The 19,281-nt window shown below is 43.1% G+C and overlaps 1 protein-coding gene across 1 annotated transcript; it reads left to right on the top strand.

Moving 5' to 3' along the window:
* The first annotated feature begins 334 nt into the window (after nt 1-334).
* LOC108676451 lies at nt 335-9,550 on the top strand. The gene is made up of 6 exons (XM_018164526.2): nt 335-677; nt 1,035-1,214; nt 1,486-1,641; nt 4,432-4,588; nt 5,565-5,699; nt 9,500-9,550. Exons 1-6 carry the CDS (start codon nt 622-624, stop codon nt 9,548-9,550), a joined length of 735 nt encoding a protein of 244 aa, XP_018020015.1. The 5' UTR covers nt 335-621.
* The last annotated feature ends 9,731 nt before the right edge of the window (nt 9,551-19,281 follow it).

Here is a 19,281-nt window from a genome sequence, read left to right on the forward strand (position 1 = left end):
GACGCTGAATAATTCTTTGCATTATGAATTGTTTGAGAACAAAAATTTTCCATGAAATATAGTATGAGGAGTGTTTTTATGATACTAGTTTCATAAAAAATAGTGTTCACAATAAACTGGATAGATTTATTTGGACACAATGTTTTATGCTAGTATGCCACACTTGAATTTTTTCTCATGCTGTTGTAGAAAACGATAAAAGCTCATGTTTAGCGCGATGACTGAAATAGTTTTACCTCTGCTATCAAATTCTGGACTTGCGGTGCAGAAACTCGAGGCTCTCTGTCACGTTGAACATTGCACGCTCTGTTTGACCACATCAACAATGTTTGACGTGAATATCTTTTAATATAATCTTGACATTGAGTCTATTGTGCTTCCAGTTAATCATGTTAATGTGTCATCATTGTCATGGAATGGAGGGAATAGGCTAGACCTGGACAGTGGACTTAACTTGAATGTTTTAGAACTTTTAGGTCAACTTGTAAATTGAAAGGTCCATTGAGCTATGGCAAAATTTATGTCACTTTGAGGCAGACGTTGAGATTTTGTTTTATGAAATTGGATGCACAGAAAATGATATAATAAAACCGAACACAGTTTGTAAAATTTGGATGCGAAATGTCAAATGAAACTCGAGTGAAGGTGGCCATTTTGGCAGCTGGATACGGGACAAGGTGGGTGGCTTGCCAGTGACCTGTTACTAACCTGTCACATACTTACCACTGACCTGTCACTAGCCTGTCACTCACTTTTCCCTAACCTGTCAAAAATTCACCATTGACTATCACTAACATGTCACTCCCTTTCCACTAACATGTCACTCCCTTTCCACTAACCTGTCACAAACTCACCATTGACCTATCACTAACCTGTCACAAACTTACCATTAACCTACCGCTAACCTGTCTCAACCTAGTTAATAATTCGCCACTAACCGGTCTCGCAATAGACCGGTGCTCATTTCTCCGTATTTCTTGCCTATTATTTTCCCTATTATTACCTCCGTATTTCTTACCTATTAAATACCACAGACTGGAGCAGGACCTCGCCTCCCCCAGCAACGTGACCCACCGACACCTCATCGGCACACCCAAGCCTCTGCTGCCGGTGATGGGTGTGCCTCTAATTACCCACTGGATTACTCACTTCGCCAGCCTCACCCACCCCCCCGCCCAGGTTGTGGTAGTTGTTAACGACTTACACTATCACAAGTAAGCGTTCGTCATTAATGTCCTTTAAACTTAAAATTGTTCGTCTATTAAATCCTATAAAAATGGAATTGCTACCAAATAAAAAAAGTAATAGTGTTTTACTTCGCTTGAAATGGGGAATCCTGTGAAATCATTTTATATAATCAATTGTTCGTGTATACCATGGGAAAGTTATCCATGATTTAATTTATTACGGTTCTTATTGTTTTATATTGCGCGTGTAAACTTGGGTATACACACTCCAGTGAGTGCACAACCCACGCGTGGGCAGGTACGAGGCCTGGCAGAGGTCCCTCCCCTCTCCCTCTCCCCCCGTCCTCCTCCTCAACGAGGGGTCCCGACACAACGAGGGGCGCCGCGGCGCTGTCGCCTGCATTAAACTCGTCACCGACACCGACACCGACGCCTGCTGGGTCGTGGTCGGCGGGTGTGTGGGGTGGGGGTGTTGGAGGGAGTGTTGGTTGGCATGGGGGTGGGGGCTGGAGGTGTGGGGCTAGTGATACAGAAGGGTGTGTGATCCTTAAGGCCCTGGTTGAAGGTCGCAAGGCTTCTAACAGGCTTGGCTCTTCCCTATGCGTTTCTTCACTAATTAGGATAGACTTTACTCCACTCGCAAATGAGATGGCGATATGGATTTTTCCATGCTTACCCATCTATTTATTTATAAACGGTGATCAGTAACAAAAAATATGTAAACTTTGTATTAAAACAGTTTTAATGAGAAGAAATTTCAAGCAACTTTGAATATTATTGTTCATCAAGTCTGCGACTTTTTTCGAGATATAAAAGGGTTGTAATTTTTATTCTCCATTGAATGGTATACTCGGCATTCCTTGATCAGCCTCTTTGTTGTAGATATTTTCGACCGAAAAATAGTTATGATCGAGCCTGCTGATACGCGGAGGGAAAATCCCGCATACTAGCTGCTCAAATGGAGGCGTTGTGGAATACATGAGGGGAAAGAGACGTCGTAAATTACTGAACTGTCAATTCACGACAGGTGGCATGGTAAAGGCGAAGTCAATGAGAGGCGAAGAATAATACGTGGCCAGTGGTCGGCCTAGTCCAATTAGTTATAGCCGACCGTTGGCCTTCCTCGGCCACCTGAAAGCGACCAGTGACCGCGAGAAAGGGTCTGGCTAGGATATCATATTACAAAGAGTACAAGCTCGAGGGTAGCAACAGGCTGAGCTTCGGACAGATCAAGGATTTTACACGATGGTCGCGAAAACCTCGCTCTCAGACTTCGCACGGCTTTCAGTCAGGGCCTTAAGGCTCAGATTGAGAACCGTGAGCCTTCGAACAGGCTCTGCTCTTCCATATGAGTTTCTTCGCATATTAGGCTGAACTCCATTCGTAAATGTAAACTCCGTTCGTAATTTACTCCATTCGTAAATGAGATGGCGATATAAAATTTCCCAGGCCTACCCAGTTAATTATTTACAAACGGTGGACAGTAACAAAAAATATGTAAACTTTATATTAAAAGAGTTATAATGAAAGGAAATTTCAAGAAACTTTGAATATTAATGTTCATCGAGTCTGTGACTTTTACACATTTTTCGAGATGTCAACGGGTTGTAATTTTTATTCTCCATTGAATGGTTTACTCGGAATTTCTTGATCAGCATCCTTGTTGTAGCTTTAATCTACCAAAAAACTATTTATGAACAAGCATACTGATACGTGGAGGGAAAAGCCCGTATATTAACTGATTTGAAGAAGGCTTTGTGGAAGGCATGAGGGGAAAGATACGTCGTAAAATACTGAGCTGTCAGTCTACGACGGGTGGCATGGTGAAGGCGACCTCAATGAGGGGCGAAGAATAATACGTGGCCAGTGGTCGGCCAAGTCCAATTAGTTATAACCGACCGTTGGCCATTCCTCGGCCACCTGATAGCCGCTAGTTGCCGCAAAAAAGGGAATTGTTAGGATATCATATCACAAAGACTACAAGCTCGAGGGTAGCGACTAGCCGAGTTTTGGGCAGATCGAGGATGCTCGCGAGAACCTCGCTCTCAGACTTCGCCGCAGTCTGACTACGAGCGAGGTTTTCGCGACCATCGTGTAAAACCCTTGATCTGCCCGAAGCTCGGCCAGTCGCTACCCTCAAGCTTGTACTCTTTGTAATATGATATCCTAGCCAGCCGCTTTCTCGCGGCAACTGGCCGCTTTCAGGTGGCCGAGGAATGGCCAACGGTCGGCTATAACTAATTGGGCTAGGCCGACCACTGGCTACGGAATATTCTCCGCCCCTTATTGAGTTCGCGTTCACCATGCCGCCCGTCGTGAACTGACAGTCGAGTAATTTACGACGTCTCTTTCCCATCAAACATTGCACAACGTCTCCATTTGAGCAGCTAGTAAGCGAGATTTTCCCTCCGCGTATCAGCAGACTAGATCATAACTATTTTTCGGTCGAAAATATCTACAACAAGGAGGCTGATCAAGGAATGCCGAGTATACCATTCAATAGAGAATAAAAATTACAACCCGTTTACATCTCGAAAAAAGTAAAAAAGTCGCAGACTTGATAAACAATAATACTCAAAGTTTCTTGAAATTTCCTCTCATTAAAACTCTTTTAATACAAAGTTTACATATTTTTTGTTACTGGTCGCCGCTTATAAAGAAATAGCTGGGTAAGTATGGAAAAATCCATATCGCCATTCCATTTGCGAGTGGAGTAAAGTCTATCCTAATTAGTGAAGAAACGCATAGGGGAGAGCCGAGCCTGTTCGAAGCCTCTCGGTGTTCAATCAGGGCCTTAAGGTGTAAGTGAGTGTGTAGGCTTGTATGATGCAGATTTGGAGATGTAGGCAGCGAGGATTTACTCCACAGATTTGCAGGCCGTTTGCGGGCAAGACGTAGGAGAGGGTGAAGGCCTGGGGTGTGCAGGTCTGAAAGGAGTGTAGGCATTGAGGCTGCTGGCCTATTGAGTGTGGGTCCGTGGGATTGGATGAGCTGCTCCTGAGGGATAATTATTCTCATTATTATCCTTCTAATATTCCCAAAGACGAGGAAACGAGGTGCATTCAGGAAACGTGAGGTATGGTCAGGACGCGAAGTTTGCCATTTCATATCGATGAGCTGCTGTTGATTTTGTTTCATCTCCTCACGGTTGAAAAAATATTTTAAAATAACGCTCTCAGATGCGTCAACAGAAGACGGCGTTTGAACGGCGTTCTCGCATCGCTATAATCACTGATGCCGACAGGGACACGCTGCTGCATCCTTCCTTCTCTGTTGGTGATATGGTCTCACTGATGGAACAGCTACAGAAACGTCAGCAACAGATGCAACATCAGCAAGGAGAACAATGTCCTGTTAGCATCATAGTCAGCACGTCGGTGCGAGACGAGGATGTTTCTAAGGTGAAGAATTATCTGAAGCACATTTTTTCGATTTATATATTCATTTTTTCACGCTGAAAATAAGAAAGACTGTTTCCTGTACATCATGAACTTATTAAATCAAGTCAAACTTTGACGATATGTAAGATTTTAAAACCTATTAAACTAGGAGGCTGATACAGATAGCGATAACAAGCCGAGTGTGACAGCAGCGTCACATGTTTCGTTCCTGTCTATAAGAACACATTTACTACGTGTCTAGAACACGTTTACTAGGTGTCTAGAACACGTTTACTACGTGTCTAGAACACGTTTACTCTGTTTCTAGAACACGTTTACTCCGTGTCTAGAACATGTTTACTTCGTGTCTAGAACACGTTTACTACGTGTCTCGAACTACGTGTCTATATATAGAACACGTTTACTACGTGTCTAAAACACGTTTACTTGGTGTCTAGAACACGTTTACTGCGTTTCTAGAACGCGTTCACTACATGTCTACTACACGTTTACTAGATGTCTAGCACAAGTTTACTATGTGTTTGAAAGTGTTAGCAAAATTTATTTGCTATGGAAAATTATTGCCTACAGTGAGAATATATGGAAAACGTCCGTTGATGGCGCCCAACTTCATAGTTCGATTCTTTGTTTCCGATATTCATTTCTTTAGCTGGTTTCTAAAAGCACATTACATTTTCAAGAACGTATTCTAATCAAGAGCTTAATTAGAGCGTTTTCCTGTTCGCTTCGCCATGTGTACATTTCTCCTTATAATAGATTTTATACAAGTGGTTAAATGTTAAATTAACTCACTTAAGATCAAGGTTTTGTTTTAGGTCATTCCGAAAACGTATTTTATTGGCAGCTCTATATCTGATTAGTTAAAATTTTTTCTCTGATTAAAATGATTAGTAAGTAAAATTATGAGTAATAAAATAAATTATTATTCATTAAAAAAATTCTAAAATTGATTTAAACTAATGTATGGTGCGGGCAGGGCGGCATTATAGAGGTGGACGGGCAGGGCAAAGTCGTGAGCTTCCTGGAGAAGCCTGAGCCCCACGCAACCCCATCCCGTCTGCAGAGCCCCTGTGTGTACCTCCTGCACCACCTGCACCTACACCTGCTGCAGGTATGAGTGCCTCCTGCACCACCTGCATCTGCACCTGCTGCAGGTATGAATGCCTCCTGCACCACCTGCACCTACACCTGCTGCAGGTATTAGTGCCTCCTGCACCACCTGCACCTACACCTGCTGCAGGTATGAATGCCTCCTGCACCACCTGCACCTACACCTGCTGCAGGTATTAGTGCCTCCTGCACCACCTGCACCTACACCTGCTGCAGGTATGAATGCCTCCTGCACCACCTGCACCTACACCTGCTGCAGGTATTAGTGCCTCCTGCACCACCTGCACCTACACCTGCTGCAGGTATGAATGCCTCCTGCACCACCTGCACCTACACCTGCTGCAGGTATTAGTGCCTCCTGCACCACCTGCACCTACACCTGCTGCAGGTATGAATGCCTCCTGCACCACCTGCACCTACACCTGCTGCAGGTATTAGTGCCTCCTGCACCACCTGCACCTACACCTGCTGCAGGTATGAATGCCTCCTGCACCACCTGCACCTACACCTGCTGCAGGTATTAGTGCCTCCTGCACCACCTGCACCTACACCTGCTGCAGGTATGAATGCCTCCTGCACCACCTGCACCTACACCTGCTGCAGGTATTAGTGCCTCCTGCACCACCTGCACCTACACCTGCTGCAGGTATGAATGCCTCCTGCACCACCTGCACCTACACCTGCTGCAGGTATTAGTGCCTCCTGCACCACCTGCACCTACACCTGCTGCAGGTATGAATGCCTCCTGCACCACCTGCACCTACACCTGCTGCAGGTATTNAAATTTGGTGGAGTAGATCACTCCGATTCACCCAACTTTAAAAGATATGAGACGATAGGAAACGTCTCTCACCATATATATATAGATTTTTTTTTAAATCCCCAATTTAATCACACCACTCGTGTTGTTGTTGTTAGTTGCCCGGGACCGCTGCTCGGAAGCGCCCCCGCAGAGGCGGCGGCTCCGGGGGAGGGGGAGGGAGCAGTTGTTGCACTCCGAGGATGTCGGAGAAGGATGGGAGCGAGGAGAGGAAGGCCGCAGTCGGTCCAGGGTTAGACCAGAGGTCCAGTGGAGTCAGCGAGGTGGGGTGCGATGGGCAGCTGAAGAGGTGATGGGTGGTGTGGTCCATGGTGCCGCACTCAGGGCAGAGATGGCTATTTGCTGCACCAATGCGGGCAAGGTATGAGTTGAGCCGCGATGAGTAGCTGTAGCGGAGCTGGGAAAGGGCGCTTCTGGCCGCCCTGGGGAGGGAAAGCTCGCTGGACGAGACGGAGGGGGCAGGAGTCAACAACACATTGTTAGGAGCTTCTGATGCCAGGTAAGAGGAGACAGCAGAGCTGTGCAGAGTCCTGAGGACGGAGTGGGGGGGGGGGGTGCACCCTCCTCTAGCAGGTGAGAGACCGAAGGGAGGAAGCAAGTCAGAAGCGTGTGCTACATGGGACGGGGCCCCGATGTCTGGGTGACGATAGGGTAGCTGGGATGGTGCGGTCGTAGGGCACTGGCAAGGTATTGTGAGCAGAGCAGAGAGAGGTGTTCAGCCACGGGTAGGACCTGAGCTTCGCTGTGCAGATGAGAAGCGGAGGCCATTTGGAGAGATCCTGTGGCTATGCGGAGGGCTGAGTTCTGAATAGTTTGCAACTTTGAGATGGACGAAGGAGAGGCGTTGGGGAACCACACTGGGGCAGTGTAGTTGAAGAGGGACTTAATAAGGGCCTTGAAAGTCACCAAGAGGGTTTCCTTCTGCTGGCCCCAGCTGGTTCCGGCAAGAGACTTGAGGATGTTGAGGCGCGGGCGGGTTCGCTGACATATCGCAGCGATATGTGGCGAGAAGGTGAAGTGGGGGTCATAAGTGACCCGAGGAGCTTCGGGGTCCGACAAAGTGGTAAGTCGGACCCCTCACAGCTGACAAGAGGGTCTGTTTGTGATTGATGGGTATCGTAGGTGAAGAGGGTGGTGTGGAATTTGGGAATGGATACAGATAACTCCTTCCAACGAGCCCACGCAGCCACGTCGGAAGCGTGGGAGGAGAGGACTGCAGACGCGGCTTCCATCTGAACGGCCCCCGCAGCGGCAGTGAAGTCGTCCGCATACGAGGTGATTAGGGGGGCGGACTGGGGAAAGTCTGAAACATAGGAATTGAAGAGAACGGGCGAGATGACGGATCCTTGTGGGACTCCAGCGTGGACCGGCCGTGGAGAGGAGATGCAGTTGTTGTAGGAGCACCTGGCTGACTTGCCTCTGAATGTAGCAGATCAGCCAGCGGGTGATATTGGCGTGGAGGGGAATGGTGGCGATGTGAGAGATGAGCTGAGCATGAGGCACGGTGTCAAAAGCCTTGCTGAAGTCTATTGCCATTGCTATTGTCCTGGTTGGTGGGCGAGGCTGGTTGAAGCCTGTAGCTATGGCCTGGGTTAGAGGAAGTAGGGCAGATGTTGTGGGGTGGAGAGGGCCGAAACCGTGCTGGGAGTCCACCAGTGGAAGCGCTGCATTAAGGTACTGGAATCCTCTGGGTCCCAGGTGACGGAGATGGAGGATAGAGAGGGAGTCTGGGCCAGTGGCAGTGGAGGTACCCGAGCTCCATACCGCCTGTCTGTTCTGATCCGGAGTGAACACAGGGTGTGTGTTGGAGAGGGGATTACGGCGCTTGATGCCTTTGTAGGTGGACCTGCAGGAAGGTTCACGCTGGTAGTGGGGAACCAGCGTGAATTGGCGGCAGAAGGATGAGGCTATGATATGGTCTGCGGTGACATGAGAATTATTGAAGGAAATGGGTTGGTTAGGGGCTTGTCTGGTTGACTTGTCGGAGAGGGAGCGTAAGAGCGACCAGAATTTGGATGGATTTCTCTGCAGGTTGGATGACTGGACCTTCTTGATCCAGGCTGTGCGGGAGTGTGTGGTGATGGCTGCTGAGATGTTGTTGTTGAGGTCCGGCAGGCTGGGGTGGTTGGGGTTCAAGGCACGGGTCCTGTTGCGCTCTTGAATGAGAGGAATGGCTGATGGTGGAAGATTGGGAATGAAATCCCTTCTACAACGGCGAGGGATATGACGGCGAACCGCCGAAGTGAGAACTCTCCTAAAGAAGACCTCTCCCTGGGAGCAAGAGGAAGGGAGAGCTGCAGCCATAAAAGTATTATTACGACAAGTATTACGCCTTTGTATCGGCGGCGTAACCGTCCCAATCTGCACGACGGAGGTTGATGTAGGTGCGGGAAGGACGGTTATTGGGAGAGTTCATGGAGTCAATGGAGATGGAAATGGGAAGGTGGTTGGAGTTGAGGCAGGCCAGTGGGGTCCAGACAGCGTCATGGGCCAGATGGGGACTGATAAGGGTGAGGTCGGGAGATGATGGGGCTCCTTGTGACGGGAGCCTGGTGGGGGTGTCTTGATTGAGTAGGACTAACTGACTTGAGTCTATTTGGTTGAGTAAGGCTGTGCCACGGGCGGTCGCGCGGTCATCCTGAGTGGCGGAGAACCACGTGTCCCTATCCACTCCTGTCATCACCACTCCTGTCATCACCACTCCTGTCATCACCACTCCTGTCATCACCACTCGTGTCATCACCACTCGTGTCATCACCACTCGTATCATTACCACTCGTGTCATCACCCCTCCTGTCATCACCACTCGTAGTGTCATCACCACTCGTGTCACCACCACTCGTGTCATCACCACTCGTGTCATCACCACTCGTGTCACCACCACAATTTCCAGTCATCACTCAAGATTGTCTTGCGCTCCACCCAAAAAACTCAATTATTCGCAGTCTTCACATTTTCCCGGAATATTTTTTTCCTGTCAGGAATTTTTGGACGCGAAGGCGAAATTATTGACATTTCTCAGCTCGGTATAGCCATATAACTCATGAATGAAGACAAAATCGAAAATTTTTACACGAGCTAAACATGACCGTTGGGTATTCATAAATTTGTATTCGAAATTTCATTCAAATCTGTTCAGTATTTTCGAAGAAATTTCGCGCTCACTGCGAATTTATGCACGTTTAGCTGTTTAAATGTAAGCAGTTTTCTCTGTATTGCCATATAACTCACGAACGAATAAGGTATCAATATACGAAGTTTCGTTCGAATTTGTTTAGTATTTTAGAAGAAATCGTACGCTCACTGTGAATTTCAACACATATCGCTGTTAAAATCACGAATGAGACAAAAGTGAAAAATACTCGCGAACGAAGGCAAAAGTGAAAAAAATATCAAGAGCTAAACATCACCGTCGGGTATTGTGAAATTTATATTCAAAATTTAATTCAAATCTGTACAGTACTTTAGAAGAAATGTCACGCTCACTGCAATTTTCACCACGTATATTCATATAACTCAGGAATGAAGGCGATTTTTGAAAAATTGTCACGAGCTAAACATCACCGTTAGGCTCTAATGATTATGTGTACCAAGTTTCATCAAGCTACGTTCAGTATTTTGCGAGATATTCCACGCTCACTGAATTTGGAATCACGGCCGCGAGACCGGCCGTGAGAGAGGCCGCGTTTTTGTCCGAGACGTCCGCTTGGTGAAATTATATTGACTTCATCAAATTTTGATGATAAAAAGAAGCGAAACGAGAGTGTTAGCATATACGTGGACGATTCCGATAGAAATTATAACCGTGAAACAAATGGCCATTGGATACGGTATTTACATCGTATCGCATAACATATCCATTATTTAAAACGTTGTTTATAACATTAACCTTCTAATATTGCCCACTAATTATATTCAAATTGAGGGCAATTAACAGTGATCTGAAATATCAAGATCATGATCGAGATTTCTTAGAAAATTGCTATTTCTAATCTTAATTTCTTGCTGTCAGGCATTCCTGCAATGAAGGTATCATTAATATTCGTATCCGGCGAACAAAACAGCCAGCGTTTCAAATGGATCATACTTTACGCAGAAAGGTTATGCATAATGGTAATCCCTTCATTCTTCAGGTGTTCGGAAAGAGTTATTAAAAATCAATATAGCTCAGTTATAACAGAGTTGAATCTTTCTGATTTTTGAGAATGTTATGTGTATTCGCAAATTACAAACAACGAAGACAATAATTTTACGAAAAACGAAGTTGATCACATACATAACGCAGGTTAGCATTAAAAACAGTGAATACAATGATATTATTTCATTTAAAGGCTGGCAATAAAAACAAAGAGCACGATCAAATTTCAAATACCTCGCTAACATTGCAAAGGAAGACAATTCCTTCATACCAGGCTGCTATTTCAAATCGTGTTGAAATTCCGTTACGATGATAATGCAATCATGTGAGCCCACATGTGAACAAATATTTCACAACACTTCTGATGACCAATGTCAGGGATTGACTAAAAAAACAAGGTTTCAAAATAAGCCTTAACCTGAGGTACATATGGAAGTACATTTTTTTGAACCCGTATAACGCTTTTATAAGTTCGCCGACCGAAGGCCTACTTATCGTATTAACTTGGCATTCTACGCGACCAATTTACCTTCTAAATTCTTACAAAAGTTTCCTATGGCTTTAACATTTGATTTTCCTCTAGATGTATTCTAGAAACAAATCTATGCACAGTCCCGGTTTTGCTAATTAGATGTTCTTCGTTGTAGCATGAAAAATGTTAGTTTTCCGCTAGATTCTCTGGTAACGCCATCATCGATCGTTGCGTCTTTTTGCCGTAATTTGTTCGAATTTGAATGAAATCCATTCGATATTTATGGATTTATGGCCGGCAGAGTTGAAAATGAAGTTAGGTTTTCCGTATCAATAAAAAATTAATTGATGTAAAAATCTGAAATAACTCCGTCCACAAATTTTTAATAATATCTACTTGATTTTCAAATTTGAATGAAATCCGTTAGGTATTTATGGATTTATGGCTGGCAGAGTTGAAAATGAAGTTAGGTTTTTCGCATTAATAAAAAGTAATTGACGTAAAAATCTGAAATAAATCCGTCAACAAATTATTGATAATATCCACTTAATTTTCAAATTTGAATGAAATCCGTTCAAATTTGAATGAAAAAAAAAGTATTACCACCCCCATTTATAGATTTATGGCTGGCAGAGTTGAACGTGAAGTTTGGTTTTGCAATCGAGTGCGCAGGCGAGTTCGCAAGATAGTTCGCTTAGGTACTGCGAAGGCGAGTTCGCAAGCGAGTTCGAGTGCGCAGGCGAGGCAAATTCGCAAGCGAGTTCGCTTAGGTCAATTAGGTACTGATCTTCTAGATCCGGATCCCTTGTGCCCTTGTGAATAAAATCACGAAAAGTACATAAATCGGCAACCGGCAATGGGGCTTTTTCTTCAGTGCCGAAGCGTCTATTCCAATCTATTCTAAGGACTACTAAAGTAACATATCGGGAAATATTCTGGAACAATAAATCATCATTGTAATAATTCAAAAATGTGTGGAAAAACATGACTAAGTGAATTAAATTTCATTAAAATAATCATCTAAAAACAAAATGTTGTTATTTCATCATTAAAACGGGAAATGATTAGTAAATGGTAAATATTCTCATATGTAATTTAGTTGTTTATCCAAAGTTTAGGGGTTCGAAGTTTAGTCCGGTTCCAAAGTTTAGTTATTGACATTATGAAGCAGAGTGAGGGCTAGGGAGTAGGGAGTAGGTGCGTTGTGGCTCACTCACTCACTTTGGAGAAAGTCAGTTGCGTTCGTTGTGTAAGCACGTGTGCCATTTTGCGCTCTCTGATTGATTTACTGATAAAAGTTCTCTTAGAGTTAATTTTTGAAGGATTTTCTAGACCAAAGTCATTAAGTAAGTAGTAACACGACTGGCTTTCTCCCACAAGGGTTTGTCAGTCATTCGTTTTTTTNTTTCCGCACAAGACTGGAAGGCCTGTCTCTTCCCTGGGATCTTACCACGGCTCTTGGTGGTGGGGACATCCCAGCGAGAAGCCGCACTACTGTCATTCGACATCTTGGTCATTACTTGCTGAACTGCAATATGGTGGCCAGGTTGTGAATGTTCATCTGAAACTAATTTTACTCTTCTTTCAACAATGTACTGCCACATTGCTCTGGTGAAATATGTGGAAGTGATGCATTCAAACGCAAAGAGGCAAGAATAGAAAATAAGTCTGGAGTGAAGTGACTCAAATCAAAATTAAATTGGTGCTCAGGCTGGGAGGTGTGTTTTCTACATACCCGAAGCCTAATAATTCAATTAAAAAAAAAAAACTCACTTGTGGGCGGGAACGCAGCCGTGCGGCGCGGCCCAACAAATTCGTGCTCCAATCAGCCCTGAAAGGAACACCTAGCATAATTCCAGTTGACACTTGACCGGAAGTTGACCCCCTATGAACCACCGACTAAGCCATCCGTCAGTAACCAGCCTCCATGAAATCATCTTGATTTAAGCCTTACTGCTACTGCCTTAGGTGCTCTATGCCACCTGTTCCAAGCAGCCACCATTTTCTCATTATTTTGAACTCTGAAGTGATTGTGGATTCACCGCATATTCCACTAATTCCAGGACTGGCTAAAATCAATTTTTAAAATCCATCATCCATGCCCTGGAAACTTTTTTTTTGAGCCAAAAACTCATATGCTTGGAAATTGGAATCTTTTTGATTGTATTTGTATGCGGTACTCCCCACCCCAGGAACTACACTTGCTAGTTGCTACAGCACTACAGCAGTCAATATGGCTTCCGCATGATTGCATGATTTTGCATCGCAATTAATTTCACAATTTGCAGCATAGTGGCAAAGCAGAGAATTTTTTAGACTCTCCAGTCTCTCCCTCAAGTTCATGTTTGAGTCCTATAAGTAGACCAGTAAAGTAGTTAAGTAGGTATCCTGGATACCAACATAGGCAACATTATCATACATAAGAAATTGGTTTAAATCTTGGTTAAATAAGGAAATTAGAAATGAACTGATTCTAAAAAATCTCTGGTGTGTCACTATGATTTGCAGATTGTGCTACAGCTGTACAGTCTCATCCAACAAACTGGAAAACATATACTATTAGTGTTAGATGACAGTTTTTTCTTGTTCTATATATACTAATAGTGTGCTTATCCTGATAGGGTTATTAGAGGTTGACTGACTCCTTTCTTCAACTGTTTAATGAAAGGAGTTGGACATAATTTCATCATTATAATTAATGAAAAATAGTTTTATATGTCTATTGTCTATATAAAATATGTCTAGACCCATGGTCAGAAAGATGTGCCAGGTGCGCAGGAATTCATATATTGATTCTCTCAATACACGCCCTGCGCTGTTCTATGCTCTCAAACAAAAGGCGCCGTGCTACTAATATAGTTTGAGAATGGATGCGCACAATTCAACATCAGGCTTCGTCAGCAGCAGTATGACAGCAGCAGCATCCATGGATGATGGATGCAGCATTAGCCGCCTCTGACCCACATCCGTCATCCTTTCAAGACGCGGGACACTAATGACTTGTGAAGAGCTGCGGCTAGCTTTACAAGCTTGTCCTGCGGTTAAAATTAAAACAAGTGACCCATGATGCTTAAAAAATGCGTCAAGCCACAAATATTAGACATTGGTCATTGGGATAACAAGCAAGAAAACACTACATGACAAAAATTGACCTGGATATCTGTAATTTCTCTAGTGCATCAGTAGACTGGGCCTTCAGGCTCCAGCTTCATGGGATTCAACCAACCACCCATTGAGCAGCGGCACGTTCAAATAACTGCCACCTGGGTGGATAGAATGGTGGCACGCTGCCAGGGAAGGGTGGTCTTCAACCCGAAAACCTGAAGACCTGTATTTAAAAAAAAATAAAATTGGCAGTTTTGTAGGAATGTTATTTATATGCATCACAAAAGAATGGTTAGGATTTAATCCTGGAAATTCCAGTGTGGAATTCTAGAAAGATAATATATTAACTAGTAAACATAGCAAATCGGAAAGCAGGACCCAAAAATCTGGAACATCCATCAAACTTCCACTTTCAGTCCATCATCATCACTGATGAGTCTCTGCAAGATGCCACAGCTGTTTCATTGAAAAAAACAGTGCTTGCATCATCACAGTAACAAGTAATACAATAGTGTAGTTATGTCATTATTGATGGAAATCGCAAAGAATAACATTTTTGCTATGTACACTCACTCACAAATACATGAAAAACTGCCTATGATTCAATCGACAATTCAAAACTGACCACTAATGCAATAAGCTGAGACATGGAAACTACTACCGTTATGATCAGGATTACCAACTTAACGAAAAACATAAACAAATAAGGTAGCAGTCCGCAGGGACACCAACCATCAATATACTCATTTGAAAAAAATGATAGATACAAATTCTTCTATATTACAAATTTATCAGTAACTGGCATTCAACAGAATGGTTTGATAACCATTGTACATTGTAAATGTTATACATGCAGAATCAATTGTGTGCAACAGCCAAAGTGGCAGGAACGATGGTTAGTGTTTACTGTTTACTTGTTAGTTCTCGTTAAGCAATTGGTGTGTGAGGTAACTGAATTAACTGCAGATAAAGCTCCAGAACTTGGAGATGATAATTGAGAGAAAACTTTACGTGATATATTGTGAGCCTTCTAAAGTTTTAATAATGAAGAAATCACAAGTTTCACAGAATCTAAAGGTTTGAATGCTAAATTTTTTACTTTCGAGTACTCTATTGACTATTGAGTCTATTCTAGTCAGTCAACTGTGAAGTGTGACGTTGTTTGTTGTGCATTGCCTTTTCTTCAAGAAGTTTCTCCAACTGCCGATGAGTTTCTCCTCAATTTGAAAGCTGAGGTAACGAATAGGTGCCATAAATGTTTTTTTATATTTAATTTGAAACTATTATGTTGGGAGTAAACAGTATTTCCTTCTGTAGATCCATCCCTCTTGCTCATCTGTGAGTGACGCGTGCAATTAACAATCTTGCATGGGACCTTCTCTGTGTTGCCTGACTTGATGTTCATACAATCATAGCAACCGTAACCGAAGCCGATTTCTGACAGCCTGCAAACCTGTTTCTAGTTGCCTGGAACGTTTTTTTTTCAAGGCCAACCCCTTTTTATACGTGAACCACAAATTTTAGAATTCCAGCCTAGTTAGGAATAATTGTACAATAATTTATCACATTAATTCCACATGAACATATTAAAAGTACTTATCCAAAAATTTCAATAGCTTACCTATTCTTCAGAAAGGTGGCGACCTTAGGCCAAAGTAGAGTTATTTCCCAGTGTGGCTGCTGCATGTCCTGGACCAATTCCATTAAAGCACATATGGGAGATAGGAGGTCAAGCAGGCACTGCAAATCATACACAAAATTGTACCCGAAAAGTTGGTATTGCAGTTCTTCATTATCTGAACAACTCGGATTTTCAGTTTGAAATCCAGAGTGTAGTTCCTAGATAAGATAAACAACAGTTAAGAAATGTTTAATGTAGCTTGCAGTTGCAACATGTGTGAGCATTTTATATTTTCGAATCATGAACTTGGCATAATATACTTCTCAATTACCTCGTAGCTGGAAGCAATGGAATGCCACTGCTTCATGGCGGAGCTTGCAAATCGTTGGGTTGCAAAGGATGATATTGCCCAAGCACCTTTCTCAGATGTTGCTTGCAGCGCCGCATACCCACGGCCTCACCCAAACAAAGAAGCAAACTGATTTGCACGCTTAATGAAGCATCGCAGCAAGAGGCCTTCTGGTCCATCTCTGACATCGGTCACTGCTAAATTAAGAAAATGGGCTAGGTCCCAGGTGATAGGTAGATGCTGCTTGTCATTTGGAGACATCCCAAGCTGATCTCTTAGTGCATATACAAATGGCTCATTTTGGTATTGCCCATCGGCAACGAGACCGACAAGGTTGCCCATAGGCGGATCAAGCATCCGTACTGTCTTTAGAAGATTTATTGCTAAAGACTTGCCTCCAGCATCCATGTCATCACCATAGATCGATGGTGTGCCAGCTGGAATGACCAAAACCTGCCCAGTATTGCACCGGGTTAAAAACAAGACGGCCTGGTTGGTGGTGCGAGAAGGGGTGCTCTTGTCACACGTCAAACAGAAGAGCGGTGGGAGCCCAGTTGACGGTAATTCTTGCTGCAGGAAACGTGACGTTTCTTTATCTAAGCAAGCCTCGAGCAGCTTCCAAAGCTCAGTGCAGAATTGGCTGGGTTGTAGGAAAGAACATTTTGTATAGATAAAGTCAAAGAAGCAAGAGAAAATTTGTCACTTATATACATTTCATCATTGTTGACATATGTCACGTGCAAATTTGTTTTCTTTACAATGCACTGACGTCAGAATAAAGAAAGTATAAGACTAAAAATCTATTTTAGGATGAAATTGAAACTCAACTTATTTAGAACAGAGGCAATGGACACTTACAAGCCATGACCAATAGACCCGATATCGGCACCAGAGGACGCCATAAGTGTTACACTTACAAGCATTTCAAAATTCATGCCACCAGCAGCAACCTCTATGTCAGTCACTGCACAACGCAGGAGCATTCACACGACTTTCTGATTTAGAGTCTTTTGTTTCTTCTCCACCTCATATTGGTGCACCGCATTAATATGCGCCCTTCCGGTGATCCCTGACGAGTGGCACGTAACTTTGTAGTGGAATTTGGCAAACTTAGTGTTGTCCTCAAGCATAGCCTACATTTTTTCCTGAGTGACAAGCAGCCCTGTGCGAAGAGTACCTTTGCACGCTGGGTTCCTAAAAGTCATAAAAAATTAATATGAAGTTAAGCAAATTCCACTACAAATGGGTTATATGAACACATTACAGAATCATATCTTCTGGCTACGGTAGTACGTAAACTTGAAGCAGATAGCAACTGGCGCTATAGGGTTTGAAATGCTAATACAAGCATCTAGAACACAAATAATGACTTGGATGAACTCACAGCTTATGATGCATGTCTGAAACAGACAAATTTGAACTGATGTTGCCAGCCTTGCAACAGTGAGTAAAGCAGGGCATGCAGTAGACTATGGAGTCCTTTCCACACGGCGCTACAGCCAAGTGTTTATGCTGGAGAAGCTCACCCGAAGATTTTGCATTCGCTTGCTGCAAATGATCATGTTCGACTGGCAGTGGCGCAGGCTTCAGCTGGCCTGGAAGACCCTTAACTAAGTTGGTTAAAGTGGACAACTGTTCTTTGATTTCACGCAGCTCTTGTGAGTTGGGGCTTGGTTGGATAGTTAAACCTGATGGCAACACTATGTCACCTGATAAAATAAATATGCAAATATATACCTTTAAAAATGCATTGAATTGATAAATTTATCTTGAGTAGCAATTGATATTGTTCCCGTGTATGCCGCGGGGAGATTAACTCGTAACCCACTTAAGTGAAACTGAATTGGTCTAATATGGTGTAAGTAAAGAGTTGCCAGAAGAGTTCTGTTTTATTATGGGATTTTAAAATACAACTGACATGCCAATGAATGTACAAAGACAGTATTGCGTATAGTACTCAGGGTCTATGGGACTTGGTGCTTGGTATGGATATGGAATAGGGAGCACAGGACGGGCAATGGCGCATAAGGTCCTCAGACAGCTGAAAGATATAAAAATTACAAATGAAATATACTGCGCATAATGTGAATATGATGCAAGCAGGTTACAATCTATCATGCCTAAATTTAGATGTTAACTTGAGGCAATCATGCTATGACTGAATAATGAATAAACATTTAGTAATTTAGAGATTGATAATTTTAGTCTAGTAACTTTAATTGCAAGAGTTATTGAAGCAAAAATTATAATTAATAAACACAAAGCAAACAACATTGGAAATAGATTTGACGCAAGAATGCAAGTGAAGTTATGTAGGTAAAACAAGGACCGCATCACCATTATGTCTATTAACACTTGAAACAGAGCTAACTAGATTATGGTAAGGTTGTGCTCAATTAATGCAGATAAATAATGCAACGGTTAAAAAGATGTGAAAAATGCAGTATTACGGAAAACGTACATATATATACATTATCAGGAAGAGCTTCACTCACCCAACAGTATTGCAGAATTAACTTGATGCATTAAACTGTCTTGGCAGCATTTTAGTTACTTGCTTAAACTTGGCTTGAATGGAATTTAATTATTACCTCTGTTCTGAAACGATATGAAACGAAAAGATGCATTGAGTATGAAAATTGGTTAATGACACAGATGGGTTGAGTGGAGAAAAAGCAATAATGCCTTCCGGCAACAATATTATGAAAAGTAATGTAGATGAAAATAAGCAACATAATGTAGAAGCAAGTAAGTAACAATGCGGAAGAGGAAAACCAAGTTGTCCCTTACTTGTCTGGTCCAACACAACTGGCACTGCTGTGGCACCACTATTGGCATCAGGTTGATTATTAACCACGTTGGCATCTTCTTCTGAATTGGCCACTGGTAAATCACTGGGAGTGGGAGGTCCAGCTTTTTCAGTTGAACTAGTGCTGGCCTGAGATGTGTTTAGAGGTAAAGATTAGGTGGTTAAAATAGGACGTATGGTGTAGACAAAAAGTTTACTGTTTGACAGTGGTTAAGGCTCAAGCAAAATAAATTCCAAGAAAATCGTATATAATAAAACAAAATTGATGA

Source organism: Hyalella azteca, unplaced genomic scaffold, assembly GCF_000764305.2.
Source record: "Hyalella azteca isolate HAZT.00-mixed unplaced genomic scaffold, Hazt_2.0.2 contig13059, whole genome shotgun sequence".
In the NCBI taxonomy this organism is placed as follows: domain Eukaryota; kingdom Metazoa; phylum Arthropoda; class Malacostraca; order Amphipoda; family Hyalellidae; genus Hyalella; species Hyalella azteca.